Source organism: Thunnus albacares, chromosome 3, assembly GCF_914725855.1.
Source record: "Thunnus albacares chromosome 3, fThuAlb1.1, whole genome shotgun sequence".
NCBI classification, from domain to species: Eukaryota; Metazoa; Chordata; class Actinopteri; order Scombriformes; family Scombridae; genus Thunnus; species Thunnus albacares.
Genome location: NC_058108.1, coordinates 19,696,603 through 19,719,355, shown reverse-complemented (window position 1 = coordinate 19,719,355; position 22,753 = coordinate 19,696,603). Strand labels below are relative to the sequence as shown.

General features: G+C 40.7%; 1 protein-coding gene across 2 annotated transcripts; it reads right to left on the bottom strand.

The window, feature by feature from the left end:
• Positions 1–695: 695 nt before the first annotated feature.
• Positions 696–21,550, bottom strand: lcorl (ligand dependent nuclear receptor corepressor-like). Of its 2 annotated transcripts, XM_044346868.1 has the most exons (8): positions 21,329–21,539; positions 20,288–20,353; positions 17,030–17,118; positions 16,259–16,385; positions 15,343–15,561; positions 14,426–14,510; positions 2,755–8,216; positions 696–2,648 (listed from the first exon to the last, which is right to left on the bottom strand). In XM_044346868.1, exons 1-8 carry the CDS (start codon positions 21,501–21,503, stop codon positions 2,641–2,643), a joined length of 6,231 nt encoding a protein of 2,076 aa, XP_044202803.1. In that variant the 5' UTR covers positions 21,504–21,539; the 3' UTR covers positions 696–2,640. The 2 variants fall into 2 exon arrangements, with proteins under 2 accessions (XP_044202803.1, XP_044202805.1); XM_044346870.1 differs by lacking the exons at positions 696–2,648; positions 2,755–8,216 and adding an exon at positions 8,994–13,464 and having other exon boundaries at positions 21,329–21,550.
• Positions 21,551–22,753: the final 1,203 nt, after the last annotated feature.

Genomic DNA, 22,753 nt, shown 5'->3' with positions numbered 1-22,753 from the left:
TTTATGTTTCATCTATCTGATGTTTTATGTTTTTTAGTATGCCTTAAAACATCTGAGTTCAGTGACAATGTTCATGTTCATCCAGCCCCAAACTAACCATGTTTCAACTTTTAGGTGCAGTAGTGATAACTCTAATCATAAATATTACATAACTCAAGAGGGAACAAAATGAATATATAAATTTAAAAAACGAAAATAATTATATAAATAGTCATCAATACAGTGAAGCCAGCAAATATCCATGAATCAGGGCTTGTCTGTTTCTTACATCATCTTGCCCAGGGACTGCAGATAAAAATCAGTTTTTGGCTAAATCTGACACATTTTCATCATATTAATGTTTATAAGTAGTGTCCCCGATGAATAAATTAATTTCGTTTTAGTAATATATTTTTCTTTCCTGTCTCTTAATACTCATATGACCTCACAGATTTATATTGGAGATCCCTTTAAAGTGGTCTCAACCCATAGTTGGGAACCGGTGTGTCATCAGTCACCAGTTTCCTTCCACTCCATGAATACTCAGCTGTCAGTGCAAAATTATGGGTTGAAGTGATCATGGAAAATTTAAAAATACAGAATGGTTAAAGGGACCACTCTGTTCTAGTCTAAAAGAAGAATCAGATGTTATCAGTTCTCTAAAAGTACAGACTGTATGGCTTTCAATTTTTCCTGTAAATCATCTGCTCACTGTGTATTTTAAAAGAATCTTTATTGTTCCAATCACAGACACCTTTTTATTGTATCTGTAAAGGACAGTATAAAAACACATGATAAAGAAAATATACAACAGATGTTTAGCACCAGGTTCTTCAACAGAGGGTTATTTGTTGCAAGACGGGGCCGCCTCACTTCCCTCGTGCTGAAATGGCAACCGTAGTGACATACATACAAGGGTAGTCAGGCACACAATACACACTACAGGTTTAAGTATTGACCTACAGGCCAGACATCTTGGATCTACCTTCCCTCGAAACAGAAGGCAGGAGAACATAATATTGATCCAAGATTAGTGTTTACTGATCAACTCTCTGGCCTCGTCTATCACACGGTCGATAAGCAAAAGAGCAGTAGGCCTAGCTGAGCCCAAGTGGAGGTAGGCGTCTCTTGCTGCAACTTGAAAAACAGGAACTCTAAACAGCAACACATCTCCCACCTGCATTCAAACAGTAAATAATGCTAGTACATTTATGATAAAAACAATTTAATGCTATAATAACAATTAGGAATCTGTTAATTTTCTGCTTCACTGAGGGGAACAAAGCAGGTGGGGGGGAGAAAGGGGGTGGGGACAGTTTGTATAGCAATATCCTTTGAGATCACATTACATGGCGATGGAAACGACTGAAGTGACATCCCAGGCCATTGGTACTTGTGTACATCCATTCGTCTGTCAGCAATAAAATAATTACTACATACTGATAAAACATCTGGGTTTGTATTGCACCAAATAGATTCTCTAGTTTTACAGTAGGGGTTGGTAGTGGGACATGGGATGTGCAAAAATATGGGGGAGGAATCTGTGTAGTGGGAATAATAATCTCAGATGGAATAGTGCAAGAAGTAGATCTGACACCAACATACAGTATATGCTTTGGGTGAAAACGAGACATACAATCGCATAAAAGGTAACTGAATCAAAACAACACAGATCCCACAAACCAACAAAAAATCAATCAGGATCTACTTTCTACAACTGCATAATGCCATTTCCTTCATCGCTTCACATAAACCTCCACATACTGAGGGGCTAAATATGTAGTCATTTAGAACATGTATGTTTGGGCTAATTGTGGTTCAGTTTGGAGAGAAATAATGACATAAAATATTTGGTTTTAGTCAAGGCTGACGGCCAAATAGTTCCAACACAATATTTTATGGTAGGGGCCCGACACTCATCATGATTAGAGTAAAGATGTGGCTTTTTTGATCCATAACAATCCTTCATTCAAAGCACGTTTTTTGGCTAATGACTTGTGACAGTGACTGTAGCATCAAAGATTAAATATTGCAAACAAGGCTCGGATTGAGAGAATGTTTGTCATTAAATTTAAAACCTAAAATATACAAAAAAACAAATTATTAAATTAGAAGTTTTGAACTTAACCAGTGCCAAAGTTGGTGACTATAAATTTTTTAAATTTTAAAGCTGTACATTTTAGTGGTGGAGACAATGACTCAAAATATTAGGTTAAAGTTTACATTTTTACTGGTGTCATAGGTCGGTTGATAATGAGGTATGTTTTTGGGGCAGACAGCACTGTCTTTATGCAGTCAAGCTTTATCTTTCCTTCCAATACAGCCACTTTTACTGGGCTCGCTGTAGGAGCAAATATCCCATTTAAACTCTGGTTGATGTAATGAGTTGATCTACTATACATGTTCAGAAAGTAAAAGGCATTGACGTTTATAAAAAAAAAAAAAAAAATAAAAAAAAAAAAATCAAACATTCTGTACATACATATCCATGGATAAAAATAGTGCAACATCAAGCTTTTGTTAAGTTAGACTGCTACATAATTGCTGAGGGTAAGACTGAACCATAGTGGGATGGTCAGTCCTTGTGGTCAGCTCAATGTCCAAAGGCACCACGTTAAACCACAGTCCCTTTCCCAGGAAGGAGGAGGCCTCATGCTTCATTTAGTGTTCTGTCAGAAAAGAAAGAGAGCACATGTTGATATTGTAGTTTGAAACTGAAGCTTGATAAAAGTTGATCTCTTAAGTGATATTCAATAAAAACAGCAAGGTAGTTACCAAACACAAAGTCGCACCATCTCGGCCCGGTTAGGCCCCTCATTCGCGATTGTCTCAATATTTTCGCTGGTTGAGGTTGTGGTGGTTCAGTAGACACAACCCCAGGACTTTTATATTTGCCTTTCTGCCTCACCACTGGCGTCTCATCCTGCTCCTGGACTGATTTAGGTGCAGAAGCTTCCAGCTCTCTAGAGGCAGTCCTCCTAGTCATGCTCCTTTTTCTGTTTTCTTTCACAGTTTTAACAACTCCTACCAGTTCCCTCTCCCTTCCTGCAAACATGTATGCAGAAGGTGACCCATCATCCAGTGTCACAGTACAGGAGTCCCACTCCTCCTCAGCTGATTCGTTGTCTGGAGAGTTGATCTTTCTCAGAAACACCCGGCATTCCTTCAGTGTCTCAGGGCTCCAGGCTTTAGAGCAGAGGTTCTGCTCTTTGGGTACATCCACAGGCTCCTGTGTTTGGTTGACAGAACTGGTGGCAGAACTGTTCTCCAAACAGTTGGATAACTGATCTTTTGCTGATCTGCGTAATACTTTACGTTTTGGTTTTAGTCCAGTTACTATGTGTCCATGTGAACTTCTTGTGGTTAGTTTTATGTTTTTCGTATTCCTCTGCCTCTTTCGCCACCTCTCCCTTTCTTTCCGGGTTAGGAACCTTGTCCTTGCCCTAAACAGCATAGCCTGATATTTTCTGAATGCTTTGCCTTTCCATCTCTGGGCTCCTTGATTGCGTCTGTCTGCTGCAAACCTGGCTGTGAAAAGTTGTCGCCGAATATTATGTGTTGATAGAGGTGCCTTATTCCTCTTCCTCAACCTTTTTTGAGCCTGTTCATGTTGGAAAGGACTTTTTGGCACAGTTTTGGCAAACTTCTTGATGTGTTTGCGGAGTCGCTCTGCCTGAGGACTGTGACAAACACTTTTTATATTGGCTGTGCGAGGGAAGTGCATAAGTTCATAAGGATTGCGTGAGCTTGCCTTCTTGACAATACCTAAGGACTGTGTCTCTGTGGTCTGCATGAACCAGGAACAAAGCTGCTGCATGCTACAGGACCTTGGTTTGTTAGGAGAACAGTCGAACAGCGATCGAACCACAGACGAACGTTTTGACTTCCCGGTAAATGAACTGTTGCCGTCAGTGCCTGATTTAGAATTAAGGCCTATTTCTTCTTGGTTCTCCACAGTGTCTGGGACCCAGGTGTCGGAGATGAGCCGTATTCGTCTGGCAAGCTCCTGGTTCATGTTCTTTTCCTCGGCTGATGCTGCCCACCACCTGAGTGTCTCTGGAGTATAGATTGAGTCTACAGACACCCCTGCCACTCTACTCAGGTCCTGAGAGATGTTCTTCCTCTCTCGTCCACAGAGCTGTCTTTTCTCCCCTGAAGTTTCTACACTACCCTGTTGCTCTCCCTGTTTCCTTTCATTGCTGGCCTTGTTTAGCAGAAGTTGTTTAGAGCGCCGTAGCAGAGCGTTACTGTGGCTGTATGATCTAGAGGTGGAGGTGGCAACAGCATGCAGAAAGTAAATTGAGGGCTTCCTCACTCTCATTGAGTGACGCACTGCTACAGGCTGATTCTGCTGTTTGTCTTCACTTTCATCCTTTGTTTCTATTCCTTCCACTGCTTGACTTCTTTTGCTCGTTGACTGACGACTGATTGTCCAGGGCTCTTTGGCAGATCTGAATTTTGGAGTTTTCTTATTCATAAGTGTCTCAGGAGACCGCCTAATTTCCTTATTTATCTGAATTTTACGTTGCTTGGGTGACACTGTAGTTACTGTGACTGAGATTCCAGAGATTTTAACTTTTGCAGGTCTACCTGGTTTCCTTGAGGGTATACCATCATCCCGCTTCTGACATTTGAGGTTACTGCTAGAATGTGGGGCAGACTCTTTCACAGGGCTGACAAAATTTAACTCCTCTGATGATTCTGTTGAAACTGTTTTGTTATTACCTTGATTGATCTTAGAGTTGTGCATTAAAATGCCCAATTCACTTTTAAAGCCCACTGCTTGCCAAGCATCATTGAATTCTGTTTGCAGCTGGTCAAAGCTCTCAGACACCATCCGTTTGTTTCTCCTTGAACGGCCATACACTACTGTTATTTTGAGGTTCTTGTTTACATTCTCCTCAGTGTCAGATGCTAAATCAGATTTTCCATTTACTGTTTTTGCCCCCATTTCTGCATCCAGAGCCTTCTCCTTACGTGGTCGACCAATTGGCCTCTTCACTTTTTGCTCCAGCTGTGGTCCCAGCTTCTTTGGCCGGCCTGGACGCCTTTTTGGAGGAGTGGTTTCATGGAAAGATAGTAAGTCACCTGATGATCTCTGGCTCTCAGTTCCAGCTACACGCTTAGTTGGAGTACTATCGCCTGATCTCCTGGAACCTATTTTAGGTGATGAAGAAACTGACTTGGGTGAAGAGGCAGATTTGGCTGGTGAAATACCTGACTTGGATGGCGAACAAGCAGACTTGCCTGGCGAACAAGCAGACTTGGATGGTGAAGAAGCAGACTTGGATGGTGAAGAAGCAGAGTTGGCTGATGAAGAGGCAGACTTGGCTGAAGAAGCAGACTTGCCTGATGAAGAAGCAGACTTGCCTGATGAAGAAGCAGACTTGGCTGGTGAAGAAGCAGATTTGGCTGGTGAAGAAGCAGATTTGGCTGGTGAAGAAGCAGACTTGGCTGATGAAGAACCAGTCTTGGCCGATGAAGAAGCAGACTTGGTTGGTGAACAAGCAGATCTGGCAGGTGAGGTAGCAGACTTTAGTGGTGAAGAAATAGATTTTGAACGTGGAGAAGCAGTGCTCTGGCTTTTCTTTTTCTCAGGTGTCCCAGACCATGACGACTCTTCACATGGGTCAAAGGATTCCTCTCCTTGTGCACTAGATCCAGAGCCTGCTGATTTGAGACTATATTTGACTCCTTCCTTATCCTTTACCGGTGATACAAACATGAGTTTAATTGGACTAGTGTACTGGACCAGAGAGTTGAGAGGGCTCTCGACACTGGTAGCAGACTGAATGGTGACACCCAAATTTGATGGGTTTTTGGGCTTTCTTGAAGCTGTCTTCGAGACCTGTGGTCTTTTTGGAGATGATCGTAACCTTCCAAAAGGCTTGGCAGCACAGTCACTGCCTTCTATCCTATTGTCAGAGCAGTGTTTCTTTCTCTTCTCTTTGGCAGCTGCAGTTTGTGGGAAGACCTGGCTTTGATCTTTTGACTCTGTATGAGATGCCCCACATTGTTCTCTCTGTGTTGATTCAAAGGAAAGCTCCCCTGTATGCTCAGGTGAGGACAGAGGTGCTTCACTTATTGATTCAAGCTGGGTGTCTTTAGTATCTGAATTTTTGGATAAGGCAGGCAAGGTGCTAGATGTTAAAACCTTGTCCTGTTGTGTTCTCTGGTTAAAGATGCTTTCAGAGAAACATGCAACAAAGAACATCTTCCTGGGTTCTGTGACATAGGAGGAGAATCTTTGTGGGGGGACTATATTTCTCCCGGATTTCCTTGCCTTCTTGGAGTGGTTTGATTGACATTTCTGCCTCTCTCTAACAGGACTATGGCGATCTTTACCTGGTCTATTATCCCTGTCAGAGCTTTGACCCGATTGGGCGTCTTCATGGTTCCTATGACTTTCTGCACTGCTACCCTTAACATCTTTTTTACAGGGTCTGCTACACTTTGTTACTGAGGTTGTACTCACTGTCATCCTCTGTGACTGCACACCGTCACCCTTTGAACTTTGGTTGCAATACTTGCTCTGCAGCTCAGGGGTGGGTATTTGAGTGCCTGAGAGAGTTGGATCTTTTTCCTCACTGGATATTTCCCTTTCTTTCTCCTCTGCTTTGATTATCTGAACTTCCTCTGTAACTATAACAGTCTGTATCTCTTCTTTTACTTCATCCCTGTCATTGTCTGTAGAGAGCAAGTTCAGTGGTCCCTCCCCAACTCTTTTATTCTCTACACCTAACTCCATTTCTCTTTTAGACTCCTCTTTAACTAGGTTTGAGTCTGATGAAGTGCTTGATGTAGTTACAGTAGCATTATTTCCATCTTTCAATCTTGCCCTCTTTGCTAGTGGCACCTTTCTCCTACTGTAGGATTGGTCTAACATGGCAAGCTCCCGCTTAATTTGTAAGGTATGCCTTCGGGTTGAAGCATCATCAGTGGGTGTTGCCATAGCATTACGGACTTCCTGGCGACGACGGGAGCGGGTATTAGGTGACTTGGGCTCTTTGCTATCATGGCGATTGAAGAGCTCACTGAGATTATAGTCACTAGCACTGCCTGTGTGAAGCACTGTGGTGATGATTTCAGTCAGTTGGGCATCTTCATGACACTGCGGATTCTGACTGGTTGAAGGAGACTGTGGCTGCTCCTTTTCAGACACATAAGTGGCTGTAGAGGCCAGAGGTGGGTCCTTCTCTAGAGGTCTGATTGTCTCCAGTTTCTCACTGAAGCGATTCACAACATCTTGCAGTGAAGTCCCACTTGCGTACTGCTCAGCCTGACTAGTTCTTGGGGTCTTACACTCTAGCTCCTCTTCTGTTGCTGTATCCACATCTGCTTCCTGGTGGCTTTCACTAATGAGGCCATTTTTAACCATTAGGTCGCCTTCCTCCTCTTGTCTGTGGTGGAGGAGGGAGGGTGGTTTTTCATCAGTTTTCTTACTGATGTCTGAGGGGATAGGGGAAAGAGGGGGTGGAGAGGGACTCTGCTCTCTCTTCAAAACAGGACAAGGAGGATCCCCATCTCCAACCTTTCTTTCTATTGTGTTTCTGACCTGTGTCAGACAGGCATGGTTTGAATAACAGGGACAAGGGTGGGGGTTGTGATGGTTACAGCAGATTGATGAGGAAGGGCCTAAATTAGCAGAGGCAGTGCACAGTGAAGGGGATTTGGATAATGAAGGAGGGGATGCAAATGAACACACCATGTTGTTGATATGATCTATAGCCAGGCCTTGGCAGGAAATGCGGTGCAGCCTCTTGGGGCACAAAACAGTGTAGGTTTCCATCCTGCACCTCTGCATACAGCAGTAGCTTGAGCCCAGAGGGGCTTCACTTTTACAGTCTTTTAAGGGGTAGCGATGGATGCTACAATTGGACTTGGAGTCTCCCGGATCATACATTGTGTTGCCATGACCTTGATGATCACAATCAGTTAAAGGGTAGTACGAGCTGCTGTTATGGGCTTTACATTCACTAAATGGGACTGGGAGAGGGGTAACATTATCCTGTGGGTTCACACCACAGTGACAGCAGTGAGATTCAGTTTGACCCACAGGTCTGCAATTAAGGAAAGGCGGCAATTTTTCCTGGTGTGCCAGCTTCAGGATCTGGTAGAGTAAGGAGCGATGTGCTGGGCAGAGCGAGCTCAGAACAGCATCCAATGCAGAGTTCTGGTGACACTTCTCTCGCTGTCCCAGATCTCCCATTTCTTCTATATATGATGGCAACAGGCAGCTAGATGGAAAATGCAAAGATTTGAGTTAGGAGGTTTTACTCATAGCTGAGTATTTACACAGAGTAACAACCAAGTCTGATTATGTACACTACTACAAATTCTATATTGTGTTAATTCCATAATACTAAGGTCTGGTATAATATTTCCACTTCATTCATATATTCTGAAATACCGGGGCCTGTTTAATGAAGCAAAAATAACAGTCCTCTTCATCAGCTTGCTGGGAAAATAATGCCAAAAGGATCCCATGATGTACAATAAGGAGATTTCTGACTTTAGCAACTCCTGGTGGCAATATCAAAAACACGTTGTGGCAGACAGGAATTCACAACACTTTAAATTTTTCAGTGCACACTTGTAGTGTGTATTCATTTTCCAAGTTTTTGAATTGCCATATAATAAAAGCTGTTTGTACACTGCAGCATGCACAAACTGCAGCTTACTGTATTGTCCATATTTAATAACATGTAGGACATAATGCACTGTATAAAAAAATAATCACATGAAAAGGAAAGTAGTTGATGCTACACAACTAACAGGTACCCTCTGTTAATAAAAGAAATGCACGATCGACAAAATCTGTCAATCGTGCATTTGAGTGATAAGAACATCTGAAAACCACACATAGCAACTGCCTTGTGCTCTGAGCTGGATTTGAAAAATGTTGGGGTGGACAGAGCAAGTTGACAGGATTGCCAAGGTTTGGTTTTGCCAAACCAACACAAAAGAACAATTCCCTCAAAAAAAAAACACACACAGAAAACAACTTTCCTTGTAAACTGCAAACCAATATGTTTTATTATAAAATTATGACAGGTAACTGATGTTAGAGAACTGCTTTATTGATGAGTTGCTGAAGGCAAATGATAACATTCTGCTAAAAGCAGAAGGAATGATTGTAGAAACGCTCAAACCAAATTTTTTATTCAACAGCACTTTCACCAACAAATCAACAGCTCAAAAACCCTCTAATGTTCAAATTAACTAACAGTTAAATCAGGTCATGTGAGTGATATATTTCACTATAAACACAAGTCATTGATTTTCTAATAACATTAAAATTGATTAAGTGTTTGATATCAGATAGTATTTCCAGCAATTTAAATACTTTATGCATCCAGACCTCAGGGTTCAACTAGGCCGGATGCAGTGTAAGAATGTTACAATCTGTAGTGTTTCTGTTCAGTTTGTTTTAATAACCAAATATCTTTTTTTAAAATCACTTAAATAATTTAATCTTAATATAAGCACTAAACAACCACAACAGTCAGGGGTGTCATTTCAGGACTTAATAAATAAATTATAGAGGCTAACATTTAAAAGCGTTCATGCAGTTGTGGTAATACACATTTCACTTTGCATCAAAGTGCCGCATTACAAATCAAGAACTACAACAATGAAACTAGTAAAATCACAGTTCTGAAGCACAATCAATAAATAAGTATGCAGCACACAAAACAGGTTTCTACAATAAAAATGCTTCTTATAAATCATAGTGCAATAATTGATTTATGCATAAATAGCAGATTTCTGTTAAGTCGTTTAAGATTTGCCAGCAGTTCATTAAAAAGAAAAAGAAAAAAAAATGAAAACAAGCCTAGGTGTGTTCCCAGAATATACTGCAATCTAACTTATACAACGTAATAATAATAATCTTTCTTCATTTCTCAAGAGGTGTTTGGACTTGTTTACAAACTGGCCCTTTGATATAAATAGCAGGTAGTTCCCAGAGAAGAGACATCATGCTGCACTATGCTGTAGCCCCAGACACAGGCAAAGTGTGTACTGTTATGAGCAGAGACATTCAGGAGTGGAGATATCAGTTGCCAAAGTTACAAAGGTTGACATGCCACTGAATCTGACCAAATAAAAAACCTCTAGCCTTAAACTTACAAATGACACATAGAAAGATAAACAATAAAGACAAATACTTAACTAAGAACATGGCAAATCTCCTGTAAATGCCACAGTGGCCAATTTAAACCATTTTTTAACAATTCTTTGACACTCCACCAAATGGCTGACTGACAGTATAATCATTTACTTGAAGAAGTTTAAGTGTTGCTGATGGCAATAAATTTACACTTGGGTGTTGTTCCTTGAGAGACAAAGAGCTCTTATGTGTTCCCAAGCGAGAAGGAACTGATACCCCGCATATTCAGTACAGTAACACCGAGGCCTTGATGTGAAAACTGACACGGGGCTATAGGCAGATAAAGTTCAGAGGTATATGTGGCAACAAGGTTAGAAGGACAGAGGCAGGCAGGCTGACATCACAGCAAAACAAATCGAAGCAGCTTTGTGTTGGTAACCCTGAACTGCTGCTTTGGTAGTAGCACTGTCAATGAAAAATAGGCCCATCTCAGAGGCAGACATGAGTGTAGACGCAACATTTAGCATTTCTCCAGACACTGACAAAGAAGCCTGTAAGCCTTGCACTGACTCAAGTCATTGTCATGCTGCCAACTTTTCACCAAAATCTTTAAAACTACTGTAACCTTCCAGTAGCCTCCACAATCGACCATCAATAACATTTAACCCTATCCGTACACCAAATACTAATCTGTCATTGAGGCTTCATACATTACATTGCGTGTCACCTTGGAATCGCATTAGTTGAAATAAGCTTCTTTGTTTTACCTAGGCTTCTTTGTGCCAGGGAGACGGTCCCGTAAAGTAAAAAAAAAATTAAGCAGCAGTCATGTATGAGGTTTATAGTAATACAGCTACAGTAGCAGAAATTGGTAAATATCTGTGATAATAAAAGAACATCTTTCACAAACAATACACATACACAATAACATACATTTCCCAAGCTTATCAGTGCACATTTTAAAACATGCTGCACAGTTGCATTCCAACTACACTCAATACCATGTTCAGACTAGCTTGTACAAATAGAGAGGGAAACTATGTGGACACAAAAATGGCTTTTTTTTAAGCTAATCTCTTCAACAAAAACTCATAATGAAGATGTAGCCACCACAGAGGTTCATAATGTACAATCGTCCTGTTTGTAGAGGTGTCTAAGAATAGTAATGAGTTTTTAATCTGTTAAATAATGGCTCTAAGTCACTTCAGTAGACTAGGTGAGATACCCAGAGATCGATCGAAAGCTGCAAATGACAATCATCAGTGCTCCATTAACAAGGAGCCTTAAGAATTGAATCAAACCTGAATAACCTAATAACCTAACAGCAAACATAAGAGTCACACTTTGTTTTTTTAGCTCCACAGCTGTGTTTTGCACACTTGATCCTGGGCAATCTGGTGAAAAGCAATCAATGTAATTTTTTTTAAGATAAACTAATTTTATGAACATAAAAACAAAGTTAAGGAAATCTTAAAGGATATTTCTGACTTTATTTTGTCCTGTTATCAATAAATCCTCTAAAAAGACCAGAACTAATAATGAATTCATCCCAACAAGTACTGTTTAGCCACAGCCTGATATAACTTATACCTCTGTGACACATAACTCCATTGTCATCCAAAATCTATTGTATAGAATAAAATGCACATAAGACAGATATTTAGAGAAAATCTAAATCTAGAGCTAATGAAAAACTCCAGAAAACTGTCATCATCAAATGTATAAAAGCAGCAATGTTTCAGTCAACGTCAGTGACTGAGAGGCCACTTTTTTAGTAAACTTTGTGCTGACTGTGAGTGCGAAGTCCACTTCTTTTCTAGAAAACTATTAAGCACATGGCCGTTGGGAAATCTCTCAGGCTTTGGCCACACGGACAACATGAGAGCAGGATAAAAGTCTTTTTTAATTTTGGTCTTTCCATGAGATTTGTTCAGAACAGTAAAGGGATAATATGACACAATTTATATCCTTTAAGATCTTTTAGCTTAATGATGTAAACTGAAGCTGTGAGGACTTCTGGATTTTGCTGAATTCACCAGCAGCTGTAGACAAAAGCTGCACAGAGCACCACTGCCTCTTGAAAAATGTTTCACCTTGTAGCTGCTTTAGTTAAAGCCCAGGACTAAGTCTGAGAAACACAGCAGAAAGTATGACACTCACATTACAGACACACAGTTAAAAGACCTGAATATTAATATCCATATATTTTGTAAAGGCATGTGTTGTGTTTTAACAAGTGTCTCCAGAAAACATGTATCTTGTAAGAGGTGATGAGTTCAAGTGTTGAGGAGTCCTAGAGGCGTTTCTTGGTCTAGAACCTCTTTGCGGCAGCAGCTGAGGCAAGAGTCCCTGAGTTAGCGGAACTGGTAACGGCACCAGAACCAGACGAGTTGGAATTAGATGAGCAAAAGTTGGCAGATTTCTTCTTGGGCGGATTCTTCAGTGTTCCAGTACGCTCTTTGACTTTGTATTCCAGTGTGCTATGGGGTATCCCATAAACCCCCTGGGCCTTGGACACGCTCATGCGACCTGCCATCACCATGGTGATGGCCTCCTCCAACAGTTCGTGGTTGTACTGGCGGTATCTCCCACGTTTCTTTCTTGGTTGCTTGTCTTTATCCCGGCCCCCCTCCTCTGAATCATCCAGTGAGGACCCGCGTTGTCCCAGGCGATGAGGTGACTGGTTGGCACTTCCTGCACAGCCATGTGCCAGGAAAGGAGGTCTGAGTTTGAAGAGAGTTGAAGGTCTTGCAGCAGCTGTCGATAAACTGGAAGTACCCTCTGTTGGTGAGGTACGTTGATGTAGGTTTTCAGCCACACTGCAATTCTCAGCTTGGATTGACCTGTTCTGGTCAGACAAGGAACGGACCTGAGGAATACGCAGGGGTGTGGGGGGCTCCAGACTGGGAGTGGGGCTGGATGGAGGCTGAAGAGCATCCCTGAGCTGAGGGAAAGAGTGGGGGAGGGTCTTCTGTAGACCACTCGGCTGATAAAAGGTAAGAGAGGATGAAGGGACACTAATGTCTCCATTCTCCTCTGCAGCTCCTCCGATTTCTGCTCGCTCTGCCCACGCTGCCACTTTCTGCAGAACGAGACGGGCTTCACCGCCCAGCATCGATGACATCATACTGTATGATGTCACTTCATCCCTGAATTCTTTGCTTCCTGGTGTGAGTTGGTGCAGCATCCCCAGCTTTCCCTCAGGACAGCTGTCCAGGCCTTGCCTCAGGGTGTGAAGGGGTATCCCATAAAGCAACGCAGCCCGCTGCTCCTGCAGCCTCCCTGAACGTATGTCCTTCAAGGCCTTGGACAGCAACCCCTCAGACAGCTCCCAGCTCCTCTCAATGTACTCCTCCTTCTGCCTGCACTGCCTCCTAGGGATGGGAGGACCAAACAGCAGGGTCAGGATGGAGGTGATGGAGGGGTTTGATTTTGGCATAGGGGACAGAGGGGGTGGAGAGCGAGGGGTCCACTCCTTTATGCCTTGTGTTGGTAACATCACTGTGACTGTTATGTTTCATGTCTGTCTGTTTTCAGTCTGTTTCTGGGCCCTCACACACACTGCTGCTGCTGCTGTGTGTCTCTTACACACACACATTTTTGTGTGTGGCAAAGCCTCTTCACGTCCAGGTGGGACAGTCTGTGAATGGCTGGGGTTACTTTGGCACTCACACACAACCCCTGTAGTTTTGTGATATCCTTCAGTGACAGTCCTACATGCTTGAAGGTTGAATAATCAGAATCATCATAACTGGATCAGTAAAAAGGAGGTAAAATCGTGGTGAGGTAACTGCAATGTTCTCCTCATTGTACATTCCTGAGCTGTTGGCAAATGTTATGGTACGGTGCCATTGCTGTGACGTTACCGCTCAAGAGATAAAAGAGTCAACCCCATAGAACCAAAAACACCAAAAACAAACTAGCTCAGCAGAATGACTAACAATTTACTGACCCAACTGCCAGACAAAGGAATATGCATATGTATCATTCAGACTGGAGAGGTGTTAATTAGTTGACTTAAGTCAAGCAGCACTGGTAAAAATATAACACAATATTGATGCTAACCAATCGATCTCAGCCATGCTATACACCTAAAAGAAAATGCAGTAGACAATAGTACTAAACTTAGTTAAAAATGGGGATTTCCACACAAGTGTCAGTTTGTAGCAGTTATGGACAAAAATGCCTCAATCATGTAGAATTATCATTGTATTTATGCAGGACCCCCAGTTTTAACTAATAGTAATAATATGGCTTCATCATGCTTTTTCCCACAAGGCTGAATACCACCACAGTTTATAGATAGAAACAATCCAAGAATAACAATACTCTTACCCTGAGGCTTTGTGATTAGATGAGGATGATGATGCTGAAGTTGCTGAGCAGGCAGAGGGCCTGTTGGAGAGGTCAAGCACGCCATCTGTTACAAGAACAACAATTTGAGTTACAGTGATTTGGTACTTTAATTCTGAATTGGTTCACAGATTTAAAAAAAACCCAATGTGTTGTTAATAGCATGTTGACAAAATAAAAAAGCCAGAACTTATTTGTGAGAGCTCAGTGCAGCACCTGGACGGTGTACAGCGTGCACACAACACTTATTTTGTATCAATCTTCAAAAAAGGCAAGGGTTTGATAAATAACTTTACAAGACAACAGTGAAGTATGTTGGTAGAACTCCAAACGCCATCACACGGAGACTAATCATGGAATTCCAGGACTAATAAACATGACAGCTAATCAAGACATACTGCACCACTTTATGAAACTTTCAGCCAGCTCTGGTTGGGTGAAGAAAATAACTTTGATGAATTTCACTGGTACTAACTAAGTATTCTCCCTGCTAGAAACAAAACAGTGATGTTCTCCAATTTTTTTTCTTTCTTTGTCCATTACCCAAAAACACACAGACCAAACTCTGTTTTTCAAGATATTTACCAAGTGACAGAAACAATATGCTTCCAAATTAATGAAGTGAAATTTTCTAAATAATAGACCTGCATGCTTTTAAACACTTTTCTGTTTGTCAGACAGTGAGTTTAATAAACACTGGTTGGCTTAACTCCAGATATGTTTCATATTGCCATTCAGTGGACTCACATGAGTGAGAGCCTAAAACTAGTGCCCAATTTTCTGTTTACTGAATCAAGAATTGGTTTTGAATAGGGAATTGATTCTGAGACAAATCATGATGCAAAAAAAATCAGAATGTGACTGGGAGATTTCCAAAGACTACCACCCTTATTCCCTACCTGGTTCAGGTTCCCTCTCTTTCTCCTCCTGGGTACGGCTCACTGTGAGGTCTAGAGGGGCATCTGATGACAAAGGTGATGAGGTCCTTGTTGTAACACCATTTGTACTGGTGTGGAGTAGGCACTTGGACGCATACTCCATGGCGAACTGATGTATCATCTTTTTCATCAGCTCCTGGGCAATCAGAGGGATGTTGGAATCACAGCCCAGGGGCACATCTGATGACGAAAGGACAGATGCAGAGAGTCAATTCATTTCTAACATAGTAAGACTACTTTCTGCCATTCATAAAGGAAAAGATGTTTAGAATGGGTCAACAAGGGGAAAAAAATCCATTTTGACCTAAATCTGTCCAGGTCCCAACACATTAGCAGCAAATTAAACTCATCCCCAACAGTTAACAAGTCCTACCAGAACAGAAAACTCTTATTTGGTGAAACTTTATGAAAATGATCATTAATAGTTGGAAATCAGTTCTCTCTCATCTTAAAATCTGCTTTCTTCTGCTTTAACTACGAGGCTGAGTGACAAGTATGAAAGTTTGCACTGATTTCAGTGATTCATTTACTAATCTCAACCTTGCAAGTAATTTAATCATAACTACCACTCAGTTTTCTCAGGGCCCTCTCATGAAAGTCTGCTGAGCTTGTGACAGCACACAAAAGTACGAGCTGACATGCAAGAACACAGATGCACACTGTAGCCTTTCAGGCTACACACATCAAAACAGGCCAGCTCTGTTTTCCAAAACACACTGAACTGAGTGTCGACATTGTTACAGTAACTTATTCCATTCAGATACCAATTCAGTAACTACAAGGAGAAAGCTGACAGCTGTGCCCCCACAGCAGGAGTTTTAGTGTATCATAGCTTTGACAGGTTTGTGCTCCACAAGCTGAAAGACACTTGACACACCTTTTTTGTGAAACACAGCTTGGAGGAACCTGTGCGCTGTTTGGCTGCTCTCAGAGATGGTTGGAGCTTGACAGGGAGAGTAATCAGAGGGGGAGGAGAGGGGTGACGTGGCTGCAGGTACTTGATCCTACAAGAAGATTTAAAAAAAAGAGAGAAAATTTATTTAACTACTGAAAGCGAAGTGAGAATGTTTGATTATTAAACTGCAAATATTTGTGCTAAGGCTCAGATTAATGCTCAAAAAATGTAAAACTTCTCAGTGGACATTAGACAGCATATGGAACCGAGGAATGCTAGGATTGGCTAGGGATCCATCCAAGTACATAAAACCCTGGTGAGACTGAAATCGGACATTGCATTTCCAATAGCTGCTTCAAAATAAAAGTTTCCTACTGGTTTGCCAGTGGATAACTTTTAATCTGGATGAAATGCTCCTTGAACAGCAGTAATTTAACACAGCTTCAACATGTTGAACACGAGTAAAACAAGGCTTAGATCTGAAAGTACAAATAGGAATGTAACTCAACTCCAAACAGTGGAGATTTAGTAACATGAAAACTGAGAACAGAGCACAGGAGGACTTCTCTCTGGTCACCAACACAGCCACATGTGTTGAGCCAATGTTTTTATATACTAGATTATATCCTAGAGGATATTACTACATTACTACAAAGATTACACAATATGATTAAAGCAGTCAGAGCTGGAGAGAGCATTACTCAGCTGGTTTGAAGGCAAAACACAAGCACTAATCTGGACTCCAATTCTTACACTGAGTTTGTCCAGGGGAAGGTTGCAGAATGAACAGTGAGAGCAGGTTGCTTCTGGGGACCAGTCATCCACCTCTTCGGGTTCACAGTCTGAAAAACACAACACCACATGACTGGGCATTAATATGTTAATTAAGGATCAAACAGCATCCTCCTGCGGCTGTGAAAGACAAAAAAGCAATTGTAGGTTTCAAACAGCATAAGTAAAAAATGTTTATAAGAGAACAGACTTCACATCCTGATCACAAATGTCTATCTCCTCATGGTATATTATCCAAAACCTAATATGACAATATTGTAACATGACAGAAAACTGTCAGCAAATTTGTGCTTTACGATTTACACTAAGGTAGCTATTCTTATAAGATCTATGCCTGCATTACACAATTGTGGGCAATGTTGCAAATCAATAAGAAGGATTGTTTCATGACATTATTGGGTTGAACAGAAGATGGGCTTCAAATAATTATTTTTATTGTTGATTCATCTGATGATTATTCTTAATCGATTAATCTGTGAAACACTGGATAACAGTGAAAAGTTTCCCAAAGTGCAAGGTGATGTCTTCAAATGTCGTTTTGTACAGCCAGCAGCCCAAACAAAGTCACAGTAAAGTCATTACAGTGTGCGGTGGTATATTCTGATTTTCACCTTTTATGTTACTGCGACCGACCAGCACCTGTCTGAAAATACTGGCTGTGCATGGGGAGTTCTGTCCTAAAATATATTCAGTTTATTACAACTAAAGACATCAACAAGCAGCAAATTCTCACATTTGAGAAGCTGGAAACCGAGATATTAGGCATTTTTGATTGATTTAAACAATGAATCAATTATTAAAACAGTTGGTGATTAATTTACTGCCCATGAATTTATTGATTAAACAACCAGTTGTTGCAGCTCTAAGCAGAGGCATTTCAGCATCAATATGAGCATGTAAGGTATTTAATTCACTGGATTAACCCCCCCCCACCCTCCCAAAAAAGACATTTCTATTTGATTATTTTAACTGTTATTGGTTTCTCAATTTAATCTCTAGAAACTGTTCTATATTGCTATAGGGACATGAAATTACCATGATAACAGATTCAGTTCATATCACACCCCTCACTGCCATCAACGCATGCGGTTATACACACACAGTGTGAAGCTTTAGCCGATATTCATTTAAAAAGTCATCCTATGAGGAAAAAATGTGGTCAAATAAATAAATGTCACTTAAACAGTGTTTTCACAGCGCCAGTCATCATGACTGCCAGGTCTCAAATTATCTAAAGCAGTTTATGTTTCTGTCTAGAGTCACACAAACTCCAGATGGCAGTGCTGACTGCTGCTAGTGTCAAGCAAGCTGTGTTTTGGCTGCTATTTCCTTGCAAGGCCTCAGGACATGTAATACTATGAGCTAATGGAGATAATAGCACTATTGCAAGTAAAGATAATTTCAAGGTTATTTTCCAAATAAAAAAGGACTTTGAAGGTTTTCAAAGGTTTTTTTTTCAATGTATGAAAGCCAGTATGTGAGAATAGAGTGTGAGCAGCTACTTTTGATCCATGATTTTTCACACAGTGTTGTGACTGCAAATATAACAGACCATAGTGAGACTCTGGATGCAACAAGTGTGGGCCTGCTAGAGGTGTATATCTATCCCTGTCAGACAATTCAATACACAGTTAGATACAAAGTCTACAATATGATACAAAGACAGAACAGATTCCGATTCACTTAAGATTTAATACAATTTTAGATATAATAACATGTATGGATTTTGATTGTCAGTGCTTAAAAAGAGATCTATTATAATTATTTCCTCACATCAATAAGGGGAAAAGTATTATTATTATGGCAATTACTGGGAATCAAATGTGCCCCAAACAAAGTTAACCACTACCCAAGGATGCATTATTCGCTGAAATGCTGTTTATGAGGCATTATATACCTCGATTCCACAGTTTAATCTGTCTAAATTCAGCATTTGAACAATGCTACATGGGCTCTTGCATATGTAATAGCTTAATATTTAATGAGTTGTTTCCAACCTGCAGCAACCACCTGGAGACCAAATGCATTGGAAGTATCTTCTATCTTCATTTTCAATATCATGCATATCTGTATTGAGTTTGTTTCAATACCTTGCTGTAAATGAGTAGCAAGATTGGTGGTGCCAGTGGTATATTATAATGACACAGTCACATGTTTGGCATACTACAACTGTTTTGTCAAAATGTTCTTTGTTGTTGTTGTTCTAAGTCCAAAGTACTTTGGACTTCAGGGCAGGCTAAGACACTGTAATCAGTGGAGTCTAACATGTTTATATCATATGTGACTTTCTTCTAGAGAGAGATTGCTTAAAGTTGCTGCTTGAGGTACAATGAGAGAATTTAGCAAAAGAAGGGTAGATCACACAAGAGACACAAACAGGCACATAGTAGAGCCACAGGGGACTAATTTTGAACTGATGCAGCAATATCTTCAAATCTTAAATGAATTTTCAGCTACACAACAGATAATCTTTTCATCCTTTGTGGGATCAGATGTGCAGTATTGTGATGGCATCATCAATTTGGTGTTTTTACAAGGTGTGTGAAAGATATATATATAAAAAAAGAATTCTGTTTCATCATCTAATAGTCCAAATTGCTTATTTTTTCACATGCGAGGGGGGGTGGGGTGGGAGGATACCTATCCATAATATTTAGGAAAAAGGCACAGCTGCCAAATATAATAGAAAATAGGAATACAGATTATAGATTATTACTATCTTGCAGTACTGAGTCCAGCTTCAAAACTAACAACAGTAACATTGCATTCTTGTCAAACAGGAAACCTGAATGTGACGCACAATACTGAATACGTGCTTACAGTAACTCGATCCCACATACACCATCCTGCTGCCAAAAATACTGAGCACCAAATGTGTATTAATCCGTGGCTGAAAATATACCCCAACAAATCCACTGATTACTCCTGTTTGAGTAATCTTTGCTAATAACTACAGTGCACAGCTGCTTAGGGAAATTACTTATCCTTTAAAGAAAATAAAACTAAATATTTGTGACACGTTGTGTCAGACACAGTTTATGTTGTAGGAAGTGGGGCTGAGTGCCACAGACAGGACAGAGAAGTTGGAAGGTATTCAGATACAGATTAATGATTTGTTAGTCATGGTCTTTTCAGTTTTAGTTCAACATAAATGTTTGAAAAATCTAAGATTACTCAATAGTGATCAAAACTTGTTTAATGGTCACACAAAAAACCCACCATCAAATAAATTGAGGTCTCTCAGCAGCATTGAGCCATAGATTCCCTCCAGAATGCTTTCAAACCCTGCAAGACACAACACAAACAATCCTTCGGTACTGATACATGGACAAGATATGCATGCTTGAAGTGCTTGAAGACATTTGGGTACAGTTAGTTCTTCAATTTGATGTACTAAACCAGAACAGTCTGACAGCAACAACACCGATTACGACACAATGCTAAAGTCAACTTCACCAGCAGACGCACCAACACCTGCAATGCTTCATAATCATTATAATCACTTCCAAATAACACATGAGTGGTGAAAAGTAGTAACATAACCACATAACTCCGGGTTTTTTAGTGTTCAGTCAGTTTGATGTCATTGTCATTAAACGTTATTAACAAGAAGAAAAAGAGCTCGTGTCTGTTGATCTAGCTAACTAACATTTCCGACTTCTGAACCTTAAAAACTGTGTTAAAGTAACGTTAACTTAGCAAACGGTCGGAGGAGAACCGTTACCCGAGACGGTTGAAACGAAAGCTTTCCTCGTATTGCACTGACATTAGTTAGCTTAGCTGTTTTAATGTCGCTACAATCCCCTCCCCCAAATAACATCAACAGCGTAAATGTTAGCATCGGCGTTAGCATCGCCAGCATATGTGTCAATAAACAACGCTAACGCTGTAACTATAAATTAACAGGCATTAAAGCAAAGTGTATGATACGCCTTAATGCTACATGAACGATATCATCTCAAAAACATGACAGGGTTGGAAAGAGCTAGCACCGGCGAGGAGCTAGCTAGCAGGGACAAAGAAAAGGAGCCAACTCGAACAGCTAGCCAGCTGGTAAATATTAGCTTGCCTGCTTAACTTCACTGCTAAAGCTGGCCACCTATGGTGCCTGGCTGCGAGCTATCCAGCTAGCTATTCGTTAGCTAGCATTAGCTAGCGATGTAACATAGCCGGGGGCAGCGCTCCCTTTGTTATCGGGCGACATCTCTCCCTCAAGCCCGTTTATTTCTCACAAAATATAAAACTGCACATGGATCATACCAACGCAGTGTATCAGTGTGTGTCGCCAAGAATCAAGTTCCCGCCGAAACCCTTTCCTTTCTGCCGTGCATTTGGAGCATTGCACGGTCGCCATTCTGCCGTCCTTCCCCCCTCTCTCTCTCCCTCTGTCTGCACGACTGTGGACGGTTACCGCGGCAGCAACAACAGCCGTCATACCGCCGGTCTGCCGCTGGGGGGACAGGGCTGCAGAAAGTCGGCGAATCTTTGCCCTGAATCTGGTCTCACAGGTACAGTGCTGACTCCCACTCTCTGCACTGCTTTTTTTGAAAGCCTCAAGTTGATATCTGCCTACATTCAGTAAAAACTTCTAATTGTAAAAACCCATCTTAGTTTCTGCTTTGGAATTCTACACATGAAACATTTTAAAGGTATCTTGATCTCATTTTTCCTCGTCGAGTTTTAAGGAATCTCTGTGTTTTAACGAAGGCAAACACAGAAAAACATTTTGGAAGTCCAGTTAGGAGATTCATGTGAGAAGCCATTCATTAATTTGGAGAAAAATATAAAATTGATTTTTGTGGTAATTATGAAAATCTGAAAAAAAAAAATCACCTCTGGAGCAAGACGCCTTCTGGTGGTTTGGGGCAAAACTTCCCAGGACACCTTCCCCACCCCCATATTTTTCAGGGCAGTCTGATTTTTGTTGATGCGTAAAAATTAATAAAAAACACAATTACAAAGATATCTGGAAAAACTAAGACATTCGTGTTTTAATGAAAGGACATAAAATCAACTCATCCTCTGATAATGCTACAGGCTTATTTGCTGTTAGTAAAACCTAAGCTCACCCAGTTAGCATTAAAAAAAAATATGATTAGTGAAGAATTTAACTACAATCTACAATAATTTTGTCATTGACCTGTCTTCAAAATGCAGAAATGTTGACAAAATTGAAAAACTATTTGTTATTTTGTTTTGTTTAAGGCTCTTTAAAGCTAATCCTCATAAAAATTGCCAATTTAAATAAATTTCGCCTTTATAAAAACATATTATTTTACTCAATGTAAGAGAGAAATCAATGAAAGCAAATGCTCTTGATGAGATAGTATGTATTATGTTCATTACAAAGTCTGTAGACACCTAAAATCAAAATTACTAGCTTATTTTTTTGTATTTGCTATAAGAACTACATTTATTAGTCTACCAGCATAAATGCATAATGGTACTGTACATACTGAAATCACATTCAAAAACCTTGTGTCTTTTCAGTAGATCAACAATGTTCTTAAGGGGGGCATCTTCCCCCATCTTACCCTTACCTCTAGTCCAAGAACTTCAAATAGGAATTCACACCACAATGAATTGCAACAATGGTACCTCCAAAATCCTCCCAGTCCTCCAGACAAAAAGGCAAGAGGGGGTCAAGACCGCCATTCAATGAGTGTTTAATAGCACTGCCTGAGG

What these genes read in the sequence shown, in the direction of transcription:
- lcorl (XM_044346868.1), bottom strand. Translation starts at nt 21,503, where the DNA reads ATGACGGCTGTTGTTGCTGCCGCGGTAACCGTCCACAGTCGTGCAGAC. An exon ending in CACACTGATACACTGCGTTG is followed by an intron (nt 20,354 to 21,328) that starts GTATGATCCATG and finishes TGTGTCTTGCAG; the next exon opens with GGTTTGAAAGCATTCTGGAG. An exon ending in TTCCCCTGGACAAACTCAGT is followed by an intron (nt 16,386 to 17,029) that starts GTAAGAATTGGA and finishes ATCTTCTTGTAG; the next exon opens with GATCAAGTACCTGCAGCCAC.